Source organism: Crocuta crocuta, unplaced genomic scaffold (genome assembly GCF_008692635.1).
Source record: "Crocuta crocuta isolate KB4526 unplaced genomic scaffold, BGI_CrCroc_1.0 scaffold1, whole genome shotgun sequence".
NCBI classification, from domain to species: Eukaryota; Metazoa; Chordata; class Mammalia; order Carnivora; family Hyaenidae; genus Crocuta; species Crocuta crocuta.
Window position 1 is genome coordinate 1,832,184 of NW_027527930.1, and position 19,356 is coordinate 1,851,539.

The 19,356-nt window shown below is 33.0% G+C and overlaps 1 protein-coding gene across 1 annotated transcript in view; it reads right to left on the reverse strand.

Moving 5' to 3' along the window:
- Window positions 1–19,356, reverse strand: part of LOC144220443 (transmembrane protease serine 11G-like) — a 31,771-nt gene that overhangs the window by 12,317 nt on the left and 98 nt on the right. The window contains exons 2-6 of the mRNA XM_077750665.1: window positions 17,027–17,104; window positions 15,182–15,303; window positions 12,912–13,030; window positions 10,107–10,174; window positions 9,304–9,464 (exon numbers count right to left, since the gene is read on the reverse strand). Of these exons, the coding sequence (XP_077606791.1) occupies window positions 9,304–9,464; window positions 10,107–10,174; window positions 12,912–13,030; window positions 15,182–15,303; window positions 17,027–17,104 (548 nt within the window). The remainder of the gene's footprint in view (window positions 1–9,303; window positions 9,465–10,106; window positions 10,175–12,911; window positions 13,031–15,181; window positions 15,304–17,026; window positions 17,105–19,356) is intronic.

Consider the following 19,356-nt stretch of genomic DNA (forward strand, 5'->3'; position numbering starts at 1 on the left):
ACAAAGACCAAAATGAAAGTAAAGTTTTTGTACTTCATTTGAAGTGTTGACATCAGTAGACTGTGGCTAGTTACATGTGTGTATACTAATACATAAAGCAACCACTAGGACAATTACACATAGTGATAAGCTCAAAAATATTACAAATAATCGAAATGGAACTCTAAAAAATGTTGCTATTACTCACAGGGAGGGAGAAAACAAGGAACAGAGGAATAAGACACAGCACAAATAGAAACCAAATAATAAAATGAAAGACTTAAGCTCTAACATATCAATAATTACTTTAATGTGTGGATAGTTTAAATACATCAATTAAAAGAGAATGGTAGAGTATAATTAAGAATACATGGCCCAACTATTTGCTTTTTACACTGAAATTTCTAACTTGAAAATAAAGGGTTGGCAAAAGATATACAAATATGAATCTAAAAAAACAGTAGTGACTATATTAATTTCAGATAAAGTGGACTTCAGAGAAAAGAAAAATTACTGGGGAGGTAGAGAGACATTACATAATGATAAAAGGATCAATTTACTAAGAATATGTAGCAGCTTTTAATGTGTGTTTACAAATAGCAGAGCTTCAAAATACATCAAGCAAAACCAAGAGAGCTGAAAGAAGGAATAGACAAATTCACAATTATAGTTGGGACTTCAACATCCTCTAATATCAACAATTAATAGGATTACTAGACAGAAAATCAGCAAGGATATAGAATTAAACAACACCATCAACAACAAGATCTAACTGGCATTTATAAAACACTCTATTCAGCAATAACAGAAAGCACATTCCTTGCAAGCAGCCACAGAACATTCATTAAACTGGACCATATCCAGTGTTATAGTCTTCTGCACATTAAAAGAATTGAAATCAGAGTATGTTCTCTGTTCATAGTGGGGTCAAATAGAAATCAATAACAGACAGGCAATGAGAAAAGCTCCAAATACGAGGATTAAACAGCAGACTACTAAATAATACATGGGACCAAGAAGAAGTCCCAAAGAAAATAAAAACATTGTATAGAACTAAGGGAATATGAAAATATAGCATACCAGTATTGTTGGATGCAGATAAAGCATTACAGAGAGGGAAGTTATAGTACTAAACTCTTACATTAAAAAAGAGACACAATCTCAAATCAACACCCTGAGTTCCTAACTCAAAATAATTAGAAAAAAAAGAAACTAGAAAAAGAAGAGCAAAGTAGGCCTAAAGCAAGGAAGAGGAAGGAAATAGTGAAGAAAAAAAATCAATCAAGATCAGAATTTCAATGAAGATTTAAAGCAGAAGAATACAGAAAAATCACTGAAGCAAAAAAAAAAACCACTGGTTGTAAGAAAAAAATCAATAGAATTGATAAACTTCTGGAAGACTGATAAAGATAAAAATAGAGAAGATATAAATCACCAATATTGGGAATTAAATGAGAGGATATGCACAAAATAGCCTGCAGCCCGTAAAAGTTAATTAAGGAATACTTTGAACAACCTTACATTCATAAGTTTGACAATTTAAAAGAAAAGGATGAATTCCTTGAAAACTATAAACCACCAAAACTCAACAAAGATGGCATAGATAACTTGAAAAGAAATTGAATTTATAATAAAAGATTTTTAAAAATCCTTAGGCCCAAATGGCTTCAGTGAAGAATTTGGCAAAACATTCAAAGAATTCACACTGCTTTTACATATTCCCTTCTAGAAATTATAAGAAAAGAGAACATATTCTAATTCATTTGATATAGCTAGTATTCATTTGATATACCTAATACTGAAATTAGATAAGAAAACAGACAAATAATCTGTAATGAATTTAGATGAAAAATTCTCAACAAAATTTTAACCAATTGAATCCAACAATGTATATAAAGAGTAATACAGAGTGATGAAGTAGGTTTATTCCAGGTATGTAAGGAGAGTTGAATATTTGCAAATCAGTTAATGTAATCTACCATATCAATAGGCTACAGAATAAAATTATATGATGTCATTTGATACAGAAAATATATTCAAAAAAATTTGGCACCTGTCGCATACCACACTCACCTATCATAGCCACAATAAAAACATTGGGAAATAACAAGTGTTGATGAAGATTGGGAAATATTAGAACCTTATACATTGCTGGTGAGAATGGAAAATGATGCAGCTAGTGTGGAAAACAGTTTACATTCCTTAACAAGTCAAACATAGAGTTACCACATTGCCCAGCAATTCTACTCCTAGGTATACCCAACCTAACAGTATTGAAAATGTATTCAAATACTATACACCAATATTTATAGCAGTACTATTCACATTAGCCAAACAATGGAAACAGCACAAGTGTCCATCCGCTGATGAATAGGCAAACAAAATGTAATAATCTATGAAGTAAACTATTATTTAGCCATAAAAAGGAATGAAGTGTTGATACAACCTAAAGCATGGATGAACTCTGAAAATATTATGCTAAGTGAACTAAGCCAGACACAAAAGTCACATTTTATATGGTCTCATCTAAATGAAACATCCTGAATAAGTAAATCCATAAGGACAGAAAGTTAATTAGTGGTTGTCAGGGGCTCAGGGAAGGGAGAATGAAGTCTGCTTAATTGGTATAGGATTTCCTTTGAGGTCAGGAAAATGTCTTGAAACTAAGTAAAGGTGATGGTTTCACAATATTATCAATTTAATGCCACTAAATTGTACACTTTAAAATGGTTAATGGTTAATTTTATATGAATTTTACCTCAAAAAAAAAAAAAACCACCCAACACTCATTTATGATAAAAACCCTTGGTCCATTAACAGGTATTTTCTCAACTTCTTTGATGAGAATTTACAAAAAACCTATTCCTAACATCACACTTAAAGGTGAAAGATTGAATGCTTTCCCTCTGTGATAGGAAATAAAGCAAGAATGTCCACTATCATGACTCTTATGTAGCATAGTACTGGAAAGTCTAGCCATTGAATAAGATAAGAAAAACACATAAAAGGCATACAGATTGGATAGAAAGAAATAACTCTGTCTCTATTTGGAGATTACATAACTGTGTACATAGGCAATTCCAAGGAATCCACCAAAAAACCCACAACAGCCTAGAATTAACAAGTGAATTTAGTAATGTTACAAGATACTGTATAAATACACAAAAATCAATTCTATTTTTATATATTGACAATAAACAAGTAGAAATCAAAATAGAAAAACATGCTTACAGTTTCTCCAAAGAAAATGAAATATTCAGTTGTAAATGTAACAAAAATGTACAGGATTTGTATACTGAAAGTTGGAAAATGCTGATACTCAACATAGTAAAAGAGGTCAATTCTCCCATAACTGATCTATAGATCTAGCAAAATTTCTGTCAAAATCTGTTAGGGTTTTTTTTTTTTTGTAGATATAGATAAGATTATTCTAAAATTTATTTAGAGAGGAACTAGAATATTTAAAATAATTTTGATAAAGGAGAATAAAGCAGAAGAATCATCCTTCCCAACATTAAGCTTGCTACAAAGCTGCAGTAATCGAGAGAGTATGATCCTGTTGGAAAGATAGACACATAAATCAATGGAATAGAATGGGGAACCAAAAAATAGATCCCCACAAAAATGCCCAATTTATTTTTGATAAAGGAGCAAAAGTAATTCAGTAGAAGGTGGACAGCCTTTCCAGTAAGGAACAAAAAACCTCACAGCTTATACAAAAATGAGCTCAAAATGGATCATAGACTTTAATGTAAGATATAATGTAATATAAAGCCATCAAATTTATAGAAGTATAAAATGTTAAAGATTGTAAGTATAAAATTAAAAAATTTAAGAAAAAAAAAACATAGGAGATAATTGTCAGGGACCCAGGACGAGGAGAAGAGTTAGATTTCTTACAAATAACATTATCCATAAAATGTAAGTTTGGTTGGCTGAATCTCCTCAAATGTAAAACATTTCCTATGAGATGAAAAGGCAAATGTCAGACTAGTCAGAATTATTTACAAATTACATATCTGACAAAGCCCTTACATCTAGAATATATTAAGACCCCTCAAAATTTGATAGTTAAAAAATAAAAATCAGCTCAATTAGAAAAAGTTTGCACAGGTATTTTGCCAAAATGGGTGTACAGATGACAAGCACTTAAAAGGATTTATTGCTATTATTGGCTATAGGAGAATATAAATTAAAGCCATAATAAGATATCACTATACACCCTCAAGGGAGGCCAACATGAAAAAAAGTGATAACACCAAATGCTGGCAAAAATTCAGACAAACTGGGTCACCTATACATTGCCAATGGGAATGCAAAATGTACAGCCACTCTGGAAAGTAGTTTGGTAGTTCCTTCAAAACCCAAAATGTTTTTATGAGCCCAACCATCATACTCTTGGATATATCCCAGAAAAATGGAGACTTATTTTCTTATAGGAACATATATACCCATGTTCATAGCAGCTTCATTGTAATAGCCAAAATCTTGAAACTCAATGGATGAGTGGTTAAACAAACTGTAGAATATTACGGAATACTACTCAGCAATGAAGAAACAAACAATTGATACATACATCAACATGGATGAACCTTAAGGAAATTATGCTGAGTGCAAAAGGTCAAGTTCAAAAGGATATAAAGTGTATGATTTATGTGACATTCATGAAATAATATAATTACAGAGATGGAGAATAGATTAGTGGTTGCCAGAGGCTAGGGATGGGTAGAAGAGATGGGTATAGTTATAAAGAGGTAAAACAAGGACAATTTGATAAAGTACAGTTGAATATATTGATGGTAGTAGTAGTCATGCAAAGCTACATATGTGATAAACTGGCATAGAGCTACACCTACACACACACACACACACACGAGCTCATATATAACTATGAAATCTGAATAAGCTCTATGGATTATATCTATGCCAATTTCTTGGCTTTGATGTTGCGCTATAGTTGGATAAGATGTTAACATTACCAAAAACTGAAGGAAGGGTGCAAGTGCATGAGATTTTTCTATAAATTTCTTTGCAACCTCCTATTACTATATACTTATCTCAAAATATTTTTAAAAGTCAAGTATCCTAATAGAAAACCTGAATTATTTTTCTATTGTTTTTATAGAACATTATAAAACGTTGTCATCTGAAGAAGCAATCAGAGAGTATGCAGTCAAAACAATATAAAGGGAAAATAGTAAGGTATTACAGAGGCATTTCAAGAAACTAGTTAATAAAAATAATGTTCTTTTTTCTGGATTCTATATGTAGCTTTTTAAATTTTGTGAATTGTTGTGATATGTTTCTTATTCTGACTAAATATTCACTTTCCTACCTAAAATAAATTTTTTTTCAATAGTGGATGAGATATTGGATCTGGTTAAAAAAGATAATATAGTTTTTGATTAGAAACAAGACACAAAATGGGTTAAATGATATATTACTGATAAATCTTTCTGGTTAACTTATTCTAAATAAAACTGTTGTGAAATATATTAAATAGTAAATTTAGAAGGTAAAAGCACTACTGGCTGAAAACTTTAAGACCAGCAAAATGATTTTAAAATGTTTAAAACTTTTTAAATTACATTAGTATTAATGAATAAAAGTGATATCACATGCTATTTGGCTTTGATCTCGGATAATTCACAAAGAGTTATAGTCAAAGTTTACATATTTTAAAAATATTGTGAAGCAAAAAAAACCCCCATAATTGACCTAAATTATTTTTAAAAAAGAGACTATCATTCACATTCTCTCCTAGAGTGTAAAAGGTTTCAGATTACACTAGTCCAAAATATGTCATGTTGGCATATGAAGTTATTTTGAATCAAAGGCGAGTGAGAAAAAACAGGTACAAGAAATTCCTCTTGCCCTTCCTCTATTTGCCTAAAGGCAGGACATAAGTTCACAAGTGTCCCTCCTCTTCTCTCTACCAAGGAGAAAGGTTAATCCCTAGCGACAATTTTAGACCCTATCACCTTAGAGATGGCACCAGAAGAATCCTTATAACACTTTACTGACTAGCCCTTATCTCTGTCTTTGAAAGCCTAAAATTGCTCTCCTTTGTCCTCTCATTTCTGCACAAGTTTGTTCTTTGATGAAGATGCTATAAAAGCCATATTCTAAGCCACCTCTTTGAGTTACTCATTTTCTCCTACTTATCTTCCATGTATACATCATGTTAATAAACTTCTGTTTCTTTTTTTCTTGATAATCATATCTTATTACAGGGGTCTTTTATTACAATCAAGAACTCAGAAGGGTAGAGGGAAAATTATTTTTCCTCCCTACAAGTAAATTTCATGCATTTTTCTTTATATTGTATATATTTACATGATGAAAAGAAACAGAAATAGAGACATAATTGGGGATCATAAAAGAATTAATATTTTCATGAAAGGCTTAATAGAGTAAAATCAATGACGTAAAGTACACTTTCTTGAGACACTGGCAATATTAGCTGATTTGCTCTTCCGATTGTTTTCCTTCTCCCTTTCTCCCTCTCTCTTTTGCTTACTTCCTTGCTTCTTTCCTTCCTTCCTCCCTCCCTCCCTTCATTCCTTCCTTCCATTCCCTCCTCCTTTCTCTTTCCCTTCCCTTCCCTTCCCTTCCTTCTTTCCTTCCTTCCTTCCTTCCTTCCTTCCTTCCTTCCTTTATTCTTTCCTTTTTTTCCCCAAAACCTAGTCACTTGGAATCACTGGAGAGTAATCTGACTTGTATAAAATGAGAAGAGATTTTCACAAGGATATAAATCTTAGAAAAAAATTCACCAAATTATGCATGAGCATTTTAAATTCTGCAATTTTTAAAAATAATATATACATAGATAACTATCAAACTTGTACTTAATTAACTCTGAAAGCTAATCTCAAAGCTTCCCCTTGAGCTTTATTGTGATCCTGTATAAATTACTTTTATAAGGTTAAACCTAACACACTTCTGCATTGTTTCTTCTGTGTTGGACTTAAGACATTAGCCAACTAACCTTCTGATATTTGTGTTTTGGGGCCATATGTGTGTTTTAGCTTTCCAGATATCTTTTTCAAGAGATAAGTTAATCAAGTAACCAACTTCCTAGGGTCACTGTTGCTAAAGATATCTGAGAAAGTCCATTAAAATAATACATTACGTTAATATGTTTATATTTGTACTTTTCAAAGCATTTTAAAGTTTTACCAAAGGATAAATTTCACAGTTGCTACTGTTTTCATTTTGCAAAACAGGAAGTGAGACCATTTCAGCAACTTATCTAAGGCTGCACTACCATGGTTATTGCTGGAACATGGGTTTCCTGACTTCTAGTCTAAGGTTCTTTCCACCACTACCTGCAGTCTCTCCTAGAATGCCTTCCATGCATTTTTCTTTTTATTGTATATACTGAAATGATTTCTCTTACCCTATGAAACTCAGCATTTGTCTTTATTATTTTTTTTAAATGTTTTATTTATTTCTAGGAGAGAGAGAGAGACAGCGTGAGCAGGAGAGGGTCAGAGAGAGAGGGAGTCACAGACTGAAACAGGCCCCAGGCTCTGAGCTGGCAGTCAGCACAGAGCCCGACGCGGGGCTCAAACCCACGAACCGCGAGATCATGACCTAAGCGAAAGTCAGACCCTTAACCGACTAAGCCACCCAGGCGCCCCTCAGCATTTGTCTTTAAAATTGTTGTGTATTTTTGTGCAGTTCTAAAACTCTTTATGGAAAGAGAAATGATTCCAGTTTCCTCAGTGTTCTGTGGTGTTTGTTGATTCTAACACTGCTTTTGTTTTGTGCCCACTTTCAAGAGGTTGAGTTAGTTCACTGAGTTAAAGACAGAGCATTTTACAAATTCCAGGTTCCTGCCCTATGCTGAGTTCTGTGCTAATCTTGGGGATGTGATTGTAATTACAGAAGACACATTTCCTATATTCAAAGAATTGGCAGTCTTTTGAAAACAGAGATGAAATAAAATACATACAACTTAAAGTAATTTCCAAGTACCCTTGGTAAGCACAGAAGTCTCAGGACGAATGATGACTCTGAGATGAGTTTTCCATGGGAATGAGGATTGTTTTAAGAGTAACTTGCTTTTATAGGCAACTGAAGAGCTGGTGATGGATGGTTCACCAGCAGATCCCGGAATAGACCAATCCTCCATCTTGATCCAGCAACACTGTGAAGGACTTAAGTGCCTTAACCCCACAAAATGGGGTTGGGGTGGGCAGATCCAGAAATGATGGAGGTTAAAATTCTAACATTTGGCTTCATGGGAGCTCAAGATTAAGCTACCTTTTTTAAAAAGTCAAAATCTCACATATACTTATATGCTTCAACAAAATGTTTTCTTTAGGAAGTCTTACCTCTATTATCTAAAGCCCAGTACATGGGATTCAATCTACTCTGTTCTATGTGCATGATAAACAGAACTGAATGTTGGACATTATTCACAGAGACTCCAAGTTTTCAAGCTATTTTTTTCTTTCTGACCTTTGCCAAGTCAAATGTAGTTTTCTCTTGTGTTAGTATATTATTATAATGTATCTGCTCTACTGCTCTGGAACAGTTTGGGAACGAAAAATACCAAGGGAAAACTTATTTGTAACTTATAATTATCTGTCAGTCTTAGACTCTTGTTTCTTAGCTTACATATGTTCTTGTAAATATGACAACTTCAAAGTTAATATATATGAGGCTAACAATGGCCTTGGAATTATAATGAGCTTTGTTTAGTCTCATACCCCAAACATTTATCACCTAGTTCCTTATGCCTGTGTTGCTAACGACATGGTGCCTTTATGACAGAGACAGGTATCACCTGGGTCTGACATTTTTCTTCTGTTCTTTCTGTACCTAGGCCAGTCCTATCCTACATGCTGTAGGAGGGCTTATTGCAGTGTCAGATAAAGAGCCAGGTGTGCTTTCACAGGAGCCCAAATCATGTTTGTGCTCCACATATCATGATTTCTGTGTTCATACCACTCTTACATTCTGGATTCAGATTGGAGAAAATATTGCAACAGGAAGAGCCAGGCACTATAGATCACTGTATCAGTAGCAGAGTGTAGGTCTTTATCTCATACATGTTTAGTTAATTCAAACAATTCCACCAAGATCTTTAAAAAATTATATTTGGGTTATAATTTATGTTTCATAATTATTTCTATACTAATCAAAGGAAGATAATATTTGATGCCGTTGTGTGGGGACTTGTTTATTATCAAATAAAGGAGAGATTTAAAAATGAAAAGCGGCTTCATTTTATGGTGAAATAAAGCTTTCTCTGTAGCTGAGAATTTGGCTAAAATGATAAAACTCTAACAAGGGAAGGAAAATGGTATATCTTGCCTCTAAGATGAGGTAATGAAGTATCTATCTTCAAGAAACTTTCATTTAATTTCAGCTTCTGATGCAAAATGTTGTCAGCTTGCCTTTTTAATGTGTCTGCATTGCTAGAAGCAAACTGAAATTTAAGCAATACATCTGTATTCAAACCGTCATTACTTGACCTGAAAAAGAAAAACATCACAATAAACGAGTGAGGTTATAGCCATAGTTATAATTATTTTATACCTTAGTATTTAAATATTAGTTATGTCTTCAAGAAAATACAACATAAATATTTTATGTATTTTATTGTTGTGGATTTTTCCTCTTTCCTGTATCATATAGATGTTAATACCTGAATTATTCCCTCCTTGTGCAACATGATTATATTCAGAGAAAGCTGAGTATGTGAGAGTTCTATAACTTTTTTTTCTGGAAAAATACATCAAAAGACACTTGTTAAATCCATCAACTTTGTGTATGTTTCCTTGATTTTTAAAAATTCACAATATCTATTTATTGTTGAAAAATAAAGCAAGCAAAACTGAGAAGAGTATTTAAGGATTGTAAGAATCTTTAACTGAAATGCAAAAGTTTTAAGAAGACAACTGGTAGAATATATTGTATCACCACCCAAACTAAGAAATTCTCTCCCTGTAGGTCCTCTGGGCAGAAGGAATAATTATTAAATGTAATAATATTAAAATATATTTGCTTTTGTTAAATCTAAGATTTTTAGATCCTGTCCACAAATGAAACAATTGAAAAATAACTAAATAATACAAAGTGTCCTTTCATCATAAAAAATAATTAGTTGTGATTACCTAAGGTTGAAAACATGAGACTTGATGTAATAATGATTTAAACTGGATCTTCGAAATATCTGATCTATCTGAAAAAAAGAAAAAAACAATAAAGAACTTTTCAAAATATGAATTCACACATTTCAATCTATCACAAAAACACCTGTATGAAGTCTGCAGTAATTGCATTTACATCTAAGTTTGCAACTATCCTCAGAAAGCTTATGTGGGCACAATCCTGTTGTCATAAAGTTCATTCTTAAAATTGGATGCTGATATTTGAACAATTTGTCACATGATCAAGGATGGCTGATATAAAGAGTTGAATTAAGCTAGATATTTCAGTAGCCAATATAAAATATACATGGGGATGGAGGTGCTGAGACTGAATTTCTTTGAAAATTTGACCTGTATGATCATTATCATTCAAGCTTAGCTATCATCATTGATTAAAGAATCAGTTTTGTAGGTTTTATTGAAATTTTTAGACCATGTTTTGATCCTGTGGTAAATGGAGGAGATGTGCAGGATGTATATATTTATCAAGAAAAAAAAACGCATGAAAAACATATATTTAAGTAATCATGAAATGATTACTTAGAAAAGACAAGACTATATATGCCATTAGTATGTCATTTTAGACTTTCTGTATGGGATAATTTTTCTGTAATATAAATTCCTAGAAGAAATTATTTCTTACTAAAACCACAGCTTATTAAAGAATCTATGGCTTTACAAGCCTGTTTATTATCATTGACTCATCAAGTTGGCTTCCTGAAAAAAAAGACTGACCATATGCCAAACCTTAAGTGAACCCAAGTCTCAATAATTAGTTTCACAAATCAAAAGTAAAGAGCTTCAAAAATTGAAACTGGGTAAGTGTTGGACAAATACTTTCCATGCAGCTAATCGGATTGATCAATTATTTTCTGGTCAAGTGCCATGCCATATCATATTGGATAGGTTAGTGAGCATGTTTATTGAGAAATCAATAGTTAACAAAAAATGAATGACCATGTGCTTTCCTTCTAACTGATTATAAAGGGAAATTTGATTTTTAAGGAAACAGTTTTAAAGCATACATACATTTATTTGACAAAACAAATACATGTTTTTGCAAAAAGTTATAAAAAGCAAACAATATAGCAAAGTATAATAAAAGCATTAAAATCATTTCCAAATCACCATATAGAGAACCTACTATTTATATTTTCGGTTATGTACTTCCAGATTTTCTACATACATTAATATATTTTTATATGTGATATTTATGTATCCTATACTATGTATCCTATATATGTATTTATGTATACTTGAGATTTCTGCTTGCCTCCTTCCATTCTCTTTCCAATTTCATTATTTTTTGTTGTTTCTTTTGAAATCACTGCTTTGTGAACCATGTATTACCCATGATAACTGAGCATATAAACAATTTAGATTATTGAACTCCACAACAAGTTCTAAAATTCATTTTAGGCACTGGTTTTAATCATTTCTTTTAGGAAAATATTCCCTAGAACTATAACTCATAATCTAAATCAGGGATCAGCAAATTACAGCCTCTAGGAAAAATCTAGATAGCCATCTAAGAATAGTCCTCACATTTTTTTAATAGTTGAAAAATTCGGAAGAAGAAGAATATTTTGTGTATTTTTATGGTCCTAACATGTGGCAGACACTGTTACAGGCACCAGAAATATTAAGAATAATAGACTTAGCTTCTCACAAATTCAGAGGGACATAGACATACAAAATAATAATGATGTAATGAGGTGGTAAGCGCTTAAGCAAAGGTGTATAAAAAGTTCTGTGAGAGCACAGGAAACGAATGCTAACATTTATTCAGACATAACTTTTTATACTTTTTATTTACAACATAGCTTAGTCTTAAGAATAACTCAGGGAGAAAGGTGAAATTACGCCTGTTTTGTAGTTAAAACTATGAGGGATCAAGGAGCTTTTACAAAGCTGATAAACTGTCAAAAAATAAAATTTGGATATGAATATAGATGTCCTGACTTCAATGCTTAGACTGTCTATAATTTAATATATTGCTTCCTATAACAAAATACACCTTCCCTGGTGATTTTTCCTCAATCAAAATTTCCTTAGGATGTGTTTTTGGAAAGACATGTAAATCCCACTCAGTTGTATCCTTCAACTCGTTTCATCAGTTTCTACTTTTGGTTGGGAAATGGAGAAATAAGTGTTTCTGAACCTGGCCAGAATGATCTGTCAACTTTGGTCAATGCTAGGCACAAGAGAAGCTTGTACACAACTGAAGTCTTCAGTGGAAGAACTAGTCTGTGTGTTTCTGTGGTGTATTTTCAGGAATAAATGTTTAGTATAAACATTGCCTAGTGGGAAATGTATGAGGGTCATACACATATTAGGTGCTTAAAAATTGGTACATCGTAATGTTTGTGTCTGAATGATTTAGTTATGTTTCCAGATAACTTTATTTTTTATATTTGAGCTATTTAATTTTTCTGTTGGGCTTCTATTATTTAGTTTTTGGCACAATATTCTTTGTCCATTGTATTTTTCCAATTTTCCTGTGATAATGTTGGTTAGAGTTGCCAGGATTAGCACACAAAAATGTGGTTACATTTAAATTTCAGTAAACAATGAATAAGTTTTAATTTAGGTATGTCTAAAATATTGAATAAAATATATTTTCAGGAGGATCTGAAATTAAAATTGAGCATTCTGTATTTTATCTGGCAACCCTAACATAGGTACAATTTGATGTGTTCTCAGTCATCTCTTTTTTAATTTTAACCTTCTTCACAATAGTATTGTTGGTAGAAATGATGCCAGACTTACCTCATTATTGATTTTTTGTTTCAGGTCTGTACTAATTTTTGAGTGCTCAACTGAAAATTCAGGATTATATTCAATACTGGGGATCTGGAAGGAGGTTTGGTAATAGTAAAATTTCTGATCTGGAAAGGAGAACAAAAATGGATGTTTTCTCTTTAATTTATTGAATTGTATAAATATCAGAAGTATAGGGGATCAGATGGGAAAAAGTCCTATAATTGATGAACTACTGGGAATTAAACATTCAATAGCTGTGGCCAAAACCTCTCTCTAACCTTTTCTTTCTTTCTTTTTTGTTTTTGAAGTAAAATTGGCATATAATATTAGTTTCAGATTTACAACATAATAATTTGACATTTGTGTCAACTCCAAAGTGATCACCACATGTCTTGTTACCATCTGTCCCCATAAAATTGACTCCCTTCACCCTTTTAGCCCATCCCCAATTTCCCCTCTGTTACCTTATTCCTCTCTGGTAAACACTAATCTGTATTCTGTATTTATGAGTTTTGTTTTGCTTTTTATAGATTGCACATAAAAATGAAATCATACAGTATTCACCTTTCTTTCTTTGACTTACTTCACTTAGTATAATGTCTTCAAGTTCCATTCATATTGTCTCAAATAAACAAAATGGATAAATCTCTAGCCAGGCTTCTCAAAAAGAAAAGAGAGAGAATATCCAAATAGACAAAATCATGAATGAAAATGTGTTTATTACAACCAATCCCTCAGAAATTGTCAAGGAATACTATGAAAAATTATATGCCAACAAACGGGACAACCTAGAAGGAATGGCCAAATTCCTAAACACACACACACTACCAAAATTCAAATGGGAAGAGATAGAAAAACTGAACAGACCCATAACTAGTAGAGAAATTGAATCAGTTATCAAAAATCTCCCAACAAATAAGAGCCCTGGGCCAGATGGCTTCCCTGGGGAATTCTACCATTCATATTGTCTCAAATAGCAAGATCTCCTTTTTTATGGCTGAGTAGTATTCCATAGTGTGTGTGTATCTATATCTATATATCTATATAATCACATCTTATTTATTCATCCATGAATGGACACTTAAGTTATTTTTTGGATTTTGGCTACTGTAAATAATTCAGCAGTGAACTTAGGGGTACATATATCTTTTTGAATTAATGTTTTTGTTTTCTTCAGATAAATTCCCAGAAGTAGATTAGCTGACTTATGTGGAAAATCTATTCTTAATTTTTTGAGGAACTTCCATACTGTTTTCCATAGTGGCTGTATTGATTTACATTCTCACTGTCAGTGTACATGATTTCCCTTTTTCCACATCCTTGCCAATACTTGTTATTTTATGTCTTTTTATTTTTTATTTTATTTTATTATTTTTTAAGAAAGAGTGCCAGCAGGGGAGGGACAGAAGGAGGAGAGAGAATCTTAAGCAAGTTCAATGCTCAGCATGGAGCTTGATGCAGGGCTCATCTCATGACCATGAGATCATGCCCTAAGCCAGAATCAAGAGTCAGATGCTTAGCTGACTAAGCCCCAGGTGCCCCTGTTTTTTTGTCTTTTTCATAATAGTTATGCTAACAGGTGTGAGGTGATATCATGGTTTTGATTTGCATTTCCCTGATGATTAGTAATGTTGAACACCTTTTCATGTGCCTTTTAGCTATGTGTATGTCTTCTTTGGAGAAATGTCTATTCAGGTCTTCTGCCCCACCTTTAAATTGGATTGTTTGACTTTCTGTTATTGAGTTATTTGAGTTCTTTATATATTTTGGATATTAACTCCTTATTGTACATATGATTTGCAAGTATTTCTAACCCATTTTTAAGATCACACATTCTCAGAGTCATGTGATTGTCAATTGTTTCATAATAAAATTATTACCTGTTAGTAATAATTCATAAATTTAAGCTGTTAATTAGATAGTGGCAGAACATAATATATTCTTGTAAGTTAACCTTGAAGTCAGAATTGCTACTAAAATAAATTTTTTACTCTCAGCACATTAAATATTATTAATTGCATTGTTCAAGAGATAATATGTGAACCAGTTAAAATTTTAAATGCTAGAAATAAATTTTATACATAAAGGATAATCATTTCCCAAATGTAGATAACTTTATGTAAATCAATACTACATTATACAAAGTATGCATAGATTTATACAAATTATCATTCCAATGAAAAATGCACTCTAAAATATTAGAAAATATTAGGTTTTGAAATAAGTCAAGAAGATCTTTAAGTTTTCAAAATAATACAATGAGGGCAAATTCTTACCAAGTGCCAAAAAATACACAAGGAGACCGATGATTATTGCTAGAACCAGCACAACAGCTGTGACAATAAGGGCAGTCATCCATGGCTTCAGTGAACTTGTCCTTCTACCCAGTGTTGAAGGCCTTTTGAGAGAGAGCTGTATATTAAAGTCAAATAGAACTTAAGTACTAAAATCTTAGTTTTTCATAGTTTTGATATAGAATGTTTTTTCTCTAGAATTCATGGTTAGATCACATTACATTTAGTATATTGAATATATTGTTCTATAAAAAATAGAAAAAATACTAAAATCCTGTCAATTAAAAATATAACTGATTGACATTGACTTTATATTTTGATTTTAGAAAGTCAGAATTGTACTGCAGTTGACTACTGTTTCATATACTTCCTGGTTCATCATGCTAGATGTTCTGAAATATTTTTTTCTTTGTTAAATGAACTAAAAACATATATTTCGCTCATGTGGTTCACATCCAAAAAGCTTCAAAGAATGAGGACATCTGGGTCACTCTTCTCATTCTAGCATAAATGTAACAGAGGCTCAGAGTGACTACTAAAACCTCAGAGTTGGGTACAATCAATGATATGGTAATAGCAGTGCAATGGGACAGATGGTGGCTATACTTGTGGTGAACATAGCATAATGTATAAACTTGTCACATTAATAAGTCATGTACCTGAAACTAATATGATATTGTCAACAATGCTCAAATAATAATAATAATAACAATAATAATAATAATAAAACCTTAAAGTTGGATGTTGGGGGGACTGGAATTAGGACTTTGGCTTTTGAAAATCCCAACATCCTGAGTTACAAGACAAGTAACCTGTAATGCATATGAAGAAAATCTAAAACAGGACAGATCGAAGAAAAGACAATAGAGCTATAAAGAAGAAATAATAGGTAAATCAAAAAGAGATCACCAATATAATGAACCAACAAATAATGATAACTCAGGGCTTTGGACCCAGGAACTTCATGGTGTGAGAACCATTGGTTTGATGAATATCTATTGCATAGGGTTATAAGATTTCAGACCTGTGATTTTAATAGATAATATTGGAAAAGATAGGCCATATTTACTTGAGTAAACAACTTAAAGAAAAATATTAAGACAGTAATAGTACCAGTAGTATGCAAATATGGCAAAAAGCGTGAAAATGATTTGCAAATGATTGATATTAGGGAGAACATGGAGGCAGGGGAATGTGACAAAGTTCTGTCCCTATCCCAGAATCTAAAGGCTAAATCTGAATAATTACAGAATTGAGACAGTCTAGAATAAAACTGGCATGGCTTGTCCAGGAACATCTAATTCACAGGAGAACTGGGCAAGAATATGGCTCTGAAAGTTAAAGATACCAGTTCTTGTTCTTTTAATACTACACATGGAAAAGCAGAAGAAAGAATTACCTTCCCTGGTTTGGTGGATGGTTGTGATAAAGTGGAAAGTAAACCACCACTAAATTATTGAATAGATCACCTTGGGGTGCCTTTTGGCATTGACAATCTGGAAAAAGTAGGGATATTTCTGTATTCTTGAATCTGGGCAAAGAGGCTAAAGGCAGTTTCCTCACCCCAAAACCATCATCTTGAGCTCTGATAAATATCTAAGGTAGCAGTAGTTCTGAGTTTTGTTGTGTTTCTGGAAGGGGCTAAAGTTACTCTGGCTTGCCACTCTGATTGGTAGCAAGGCAAGAGTATTAAAATCTACAAACATCTGAAGTATCTTTAGAAGAGCTGGGGTGCCACTGGGGCAAGGAAAGAGCTGATGAAAATATTCACCACCTTTATTAATAGAAGAGCATGGACGATCATGAACTCATTCAGTTCACATTTACCAAATTTCTTCGTGTGCCACTTTCTGTTTGGGATTCATAAGTGAATAAGACATAGTCTCATCTTCAAGAATGTGTAACCTAGCAACACATTAAATAACTATTAAAATACAAGTGATATATATCATGATAGAATTATGCCCAATAAATTATGAGAGATGGGTGGATACAAATGGTTTTGCCTTAGAGAACTTTGAACAGGGTCTTGGAGGCTGAGAAGGAGGAAGTAATGAGAATGATATTTACCACAGGTAGAGAGAACAGCATACACAAAGACAAGGAGATATGAGACTAGGACAAGGATTTCTCAAGGATATACATGAGAAAGTAGAATTTATGAATGAGAATAGGAATATACCTAATTAATACATGTATTTATTAGTTAACTCAATAAATATTTATTGAGCATTGCCATGTACAAAACAGGGGAATATAATGAAGAACCTTCAATAGGTTTCTCTCAAGGAACTCATAGTCTTTATTTTTTAATTTTTAAAATTTTTTTTTATTTATTTCTGAGAGAGAGAGAGAGACAGCGTGAGCAGGGGAGGGTCAGAGAGAGAGGGAGACACAGACTCTGAAACAGTCTCCAGGCTCTGAGCTGGCAGTCACCACAGAGCCCGATGCGGGGCTCGAACCCACGAACCCACGAACAGTGAGATCATGACCTGGGCCGAAGTCGGACGCTCAACCGACTGAGCCACCCAGGTGCCCCAAGGAACTCATAGTCTTAAAGAGAAGGAACTCACTGTACACAAATTGCTCCTAGAGCAATATCTAAGAGAAACCAGACAAGGACTCATGATTTCTCTTTGGAGGAAATAGTGCTTGAAAAATAATGATTTTTAACTAATTTATTTATTTTAATTATAGTTTTTTAAAGGTTGAAAATGCTGGACCCATCTTCTCACTCTCTTCTTCTTTGAGTCAAATATGGAAAACCATTCATAAAGAGGGAATTTAGTTTCACAACAAAATTCTCATTGAACTATTTTACTTCTAACACTATAAACATCACTATGAGTGAATTATAGTCTTACATATGGGTCACAATTGAAAAATTGCTTGAGTACATTTTCTTCATTTTTTCATTAAAATTTTTTTTAACATTTATTCATTTTTGAGAGACAGAGAGAGTGGGAGTGGGAGAGGGGCAGAGAGAGGGATACACAAAATCTAAATCAGGATCCAGGCTCCAAGCTATCAGCACAGAGCCCAACACGGGGCTTAAACCCACAAACTGTGAGATTATGACATGAGCCAAAGTCGGACACTTAATCGACTGAGCCACTCAGCTGCCCTGAGTACATTTTCTTAATCATGTAGACATGCCCTAAAATATGTATTCTTAAATGATTTTTAAAAAAGTAAAATAATTTTTCCTCCCTGATTTTTTTCAGTACTAATCTAAACTTAAACATTGATGAAATTTCAATGGCTGATATCACTAGCTGTTCTAGATTGGTGGAGTTTGTACCTCATAGGTACTTGGAAATATTTGTCTATTAAATAAAATCCTGTGTCATAAAAGAGTAGGCAGTCCTTAACTGTTTGTGGCACATTAAAAACTATTCTCAGCAAAAAGTCTTGCTAGAGATGAATTTCTTCAAATATGGCAGGAGAAGAAACGACCTTAAGCATTTACATGGGATCAAGAAACAATTATAAATTTTGCACTTAAAAATCTCTAAAGGACAATTCTTTCCTTCTCTTTCCTTCCTGGCTTCTCCTTCCCCATAATTCTTTCAACTCAAAGAATTTAATTTTGGTCAGACTATCACAGCCAGATGACTAAACAGATTCACTGTAGTGTAGGAAAATGTAGGCTTAGAGAAAGCTTTGCCATTCAAATAAACAAAAATACTTAAGTGACATCACCTTTGAAGTGTTTATGCCAAAGCAAAGATGAGCAGTGACCAAAGTTACTCATTTAGCAGGTCAGTCACCAGAAGTCAAAGCATTTTTGATCCCTCCCCTCCCTTTGGTTACATTCTGAGTGGCTCCTTATCCAGACTGTCTCATGGGGAGGTATTTCTTGAACCAAAGCTCAACAGAAGGGAATGGACTCTCCTTGCTCTTATCAGTGTCAGCTATTTTCTTTCAAGGTAACAATTTTTTTTTACCAAGGTACATATTCAGATCCTTCCCTTTAGATAGCTCTCCAGGCATCTTTTATTTTTTCTGGAGTTTTTAAATGCTTTATATAACCATAATATTGTCCCTCAGTGATTCAAAGGTGAAGGATAAAGGGTTTTCTTTCTGCCACAGCCATGGCCACATGACTTGAAGAGTTCATGGTCTCTGAAAGAGGTTGTTCATTGTGGTTAAGAGTG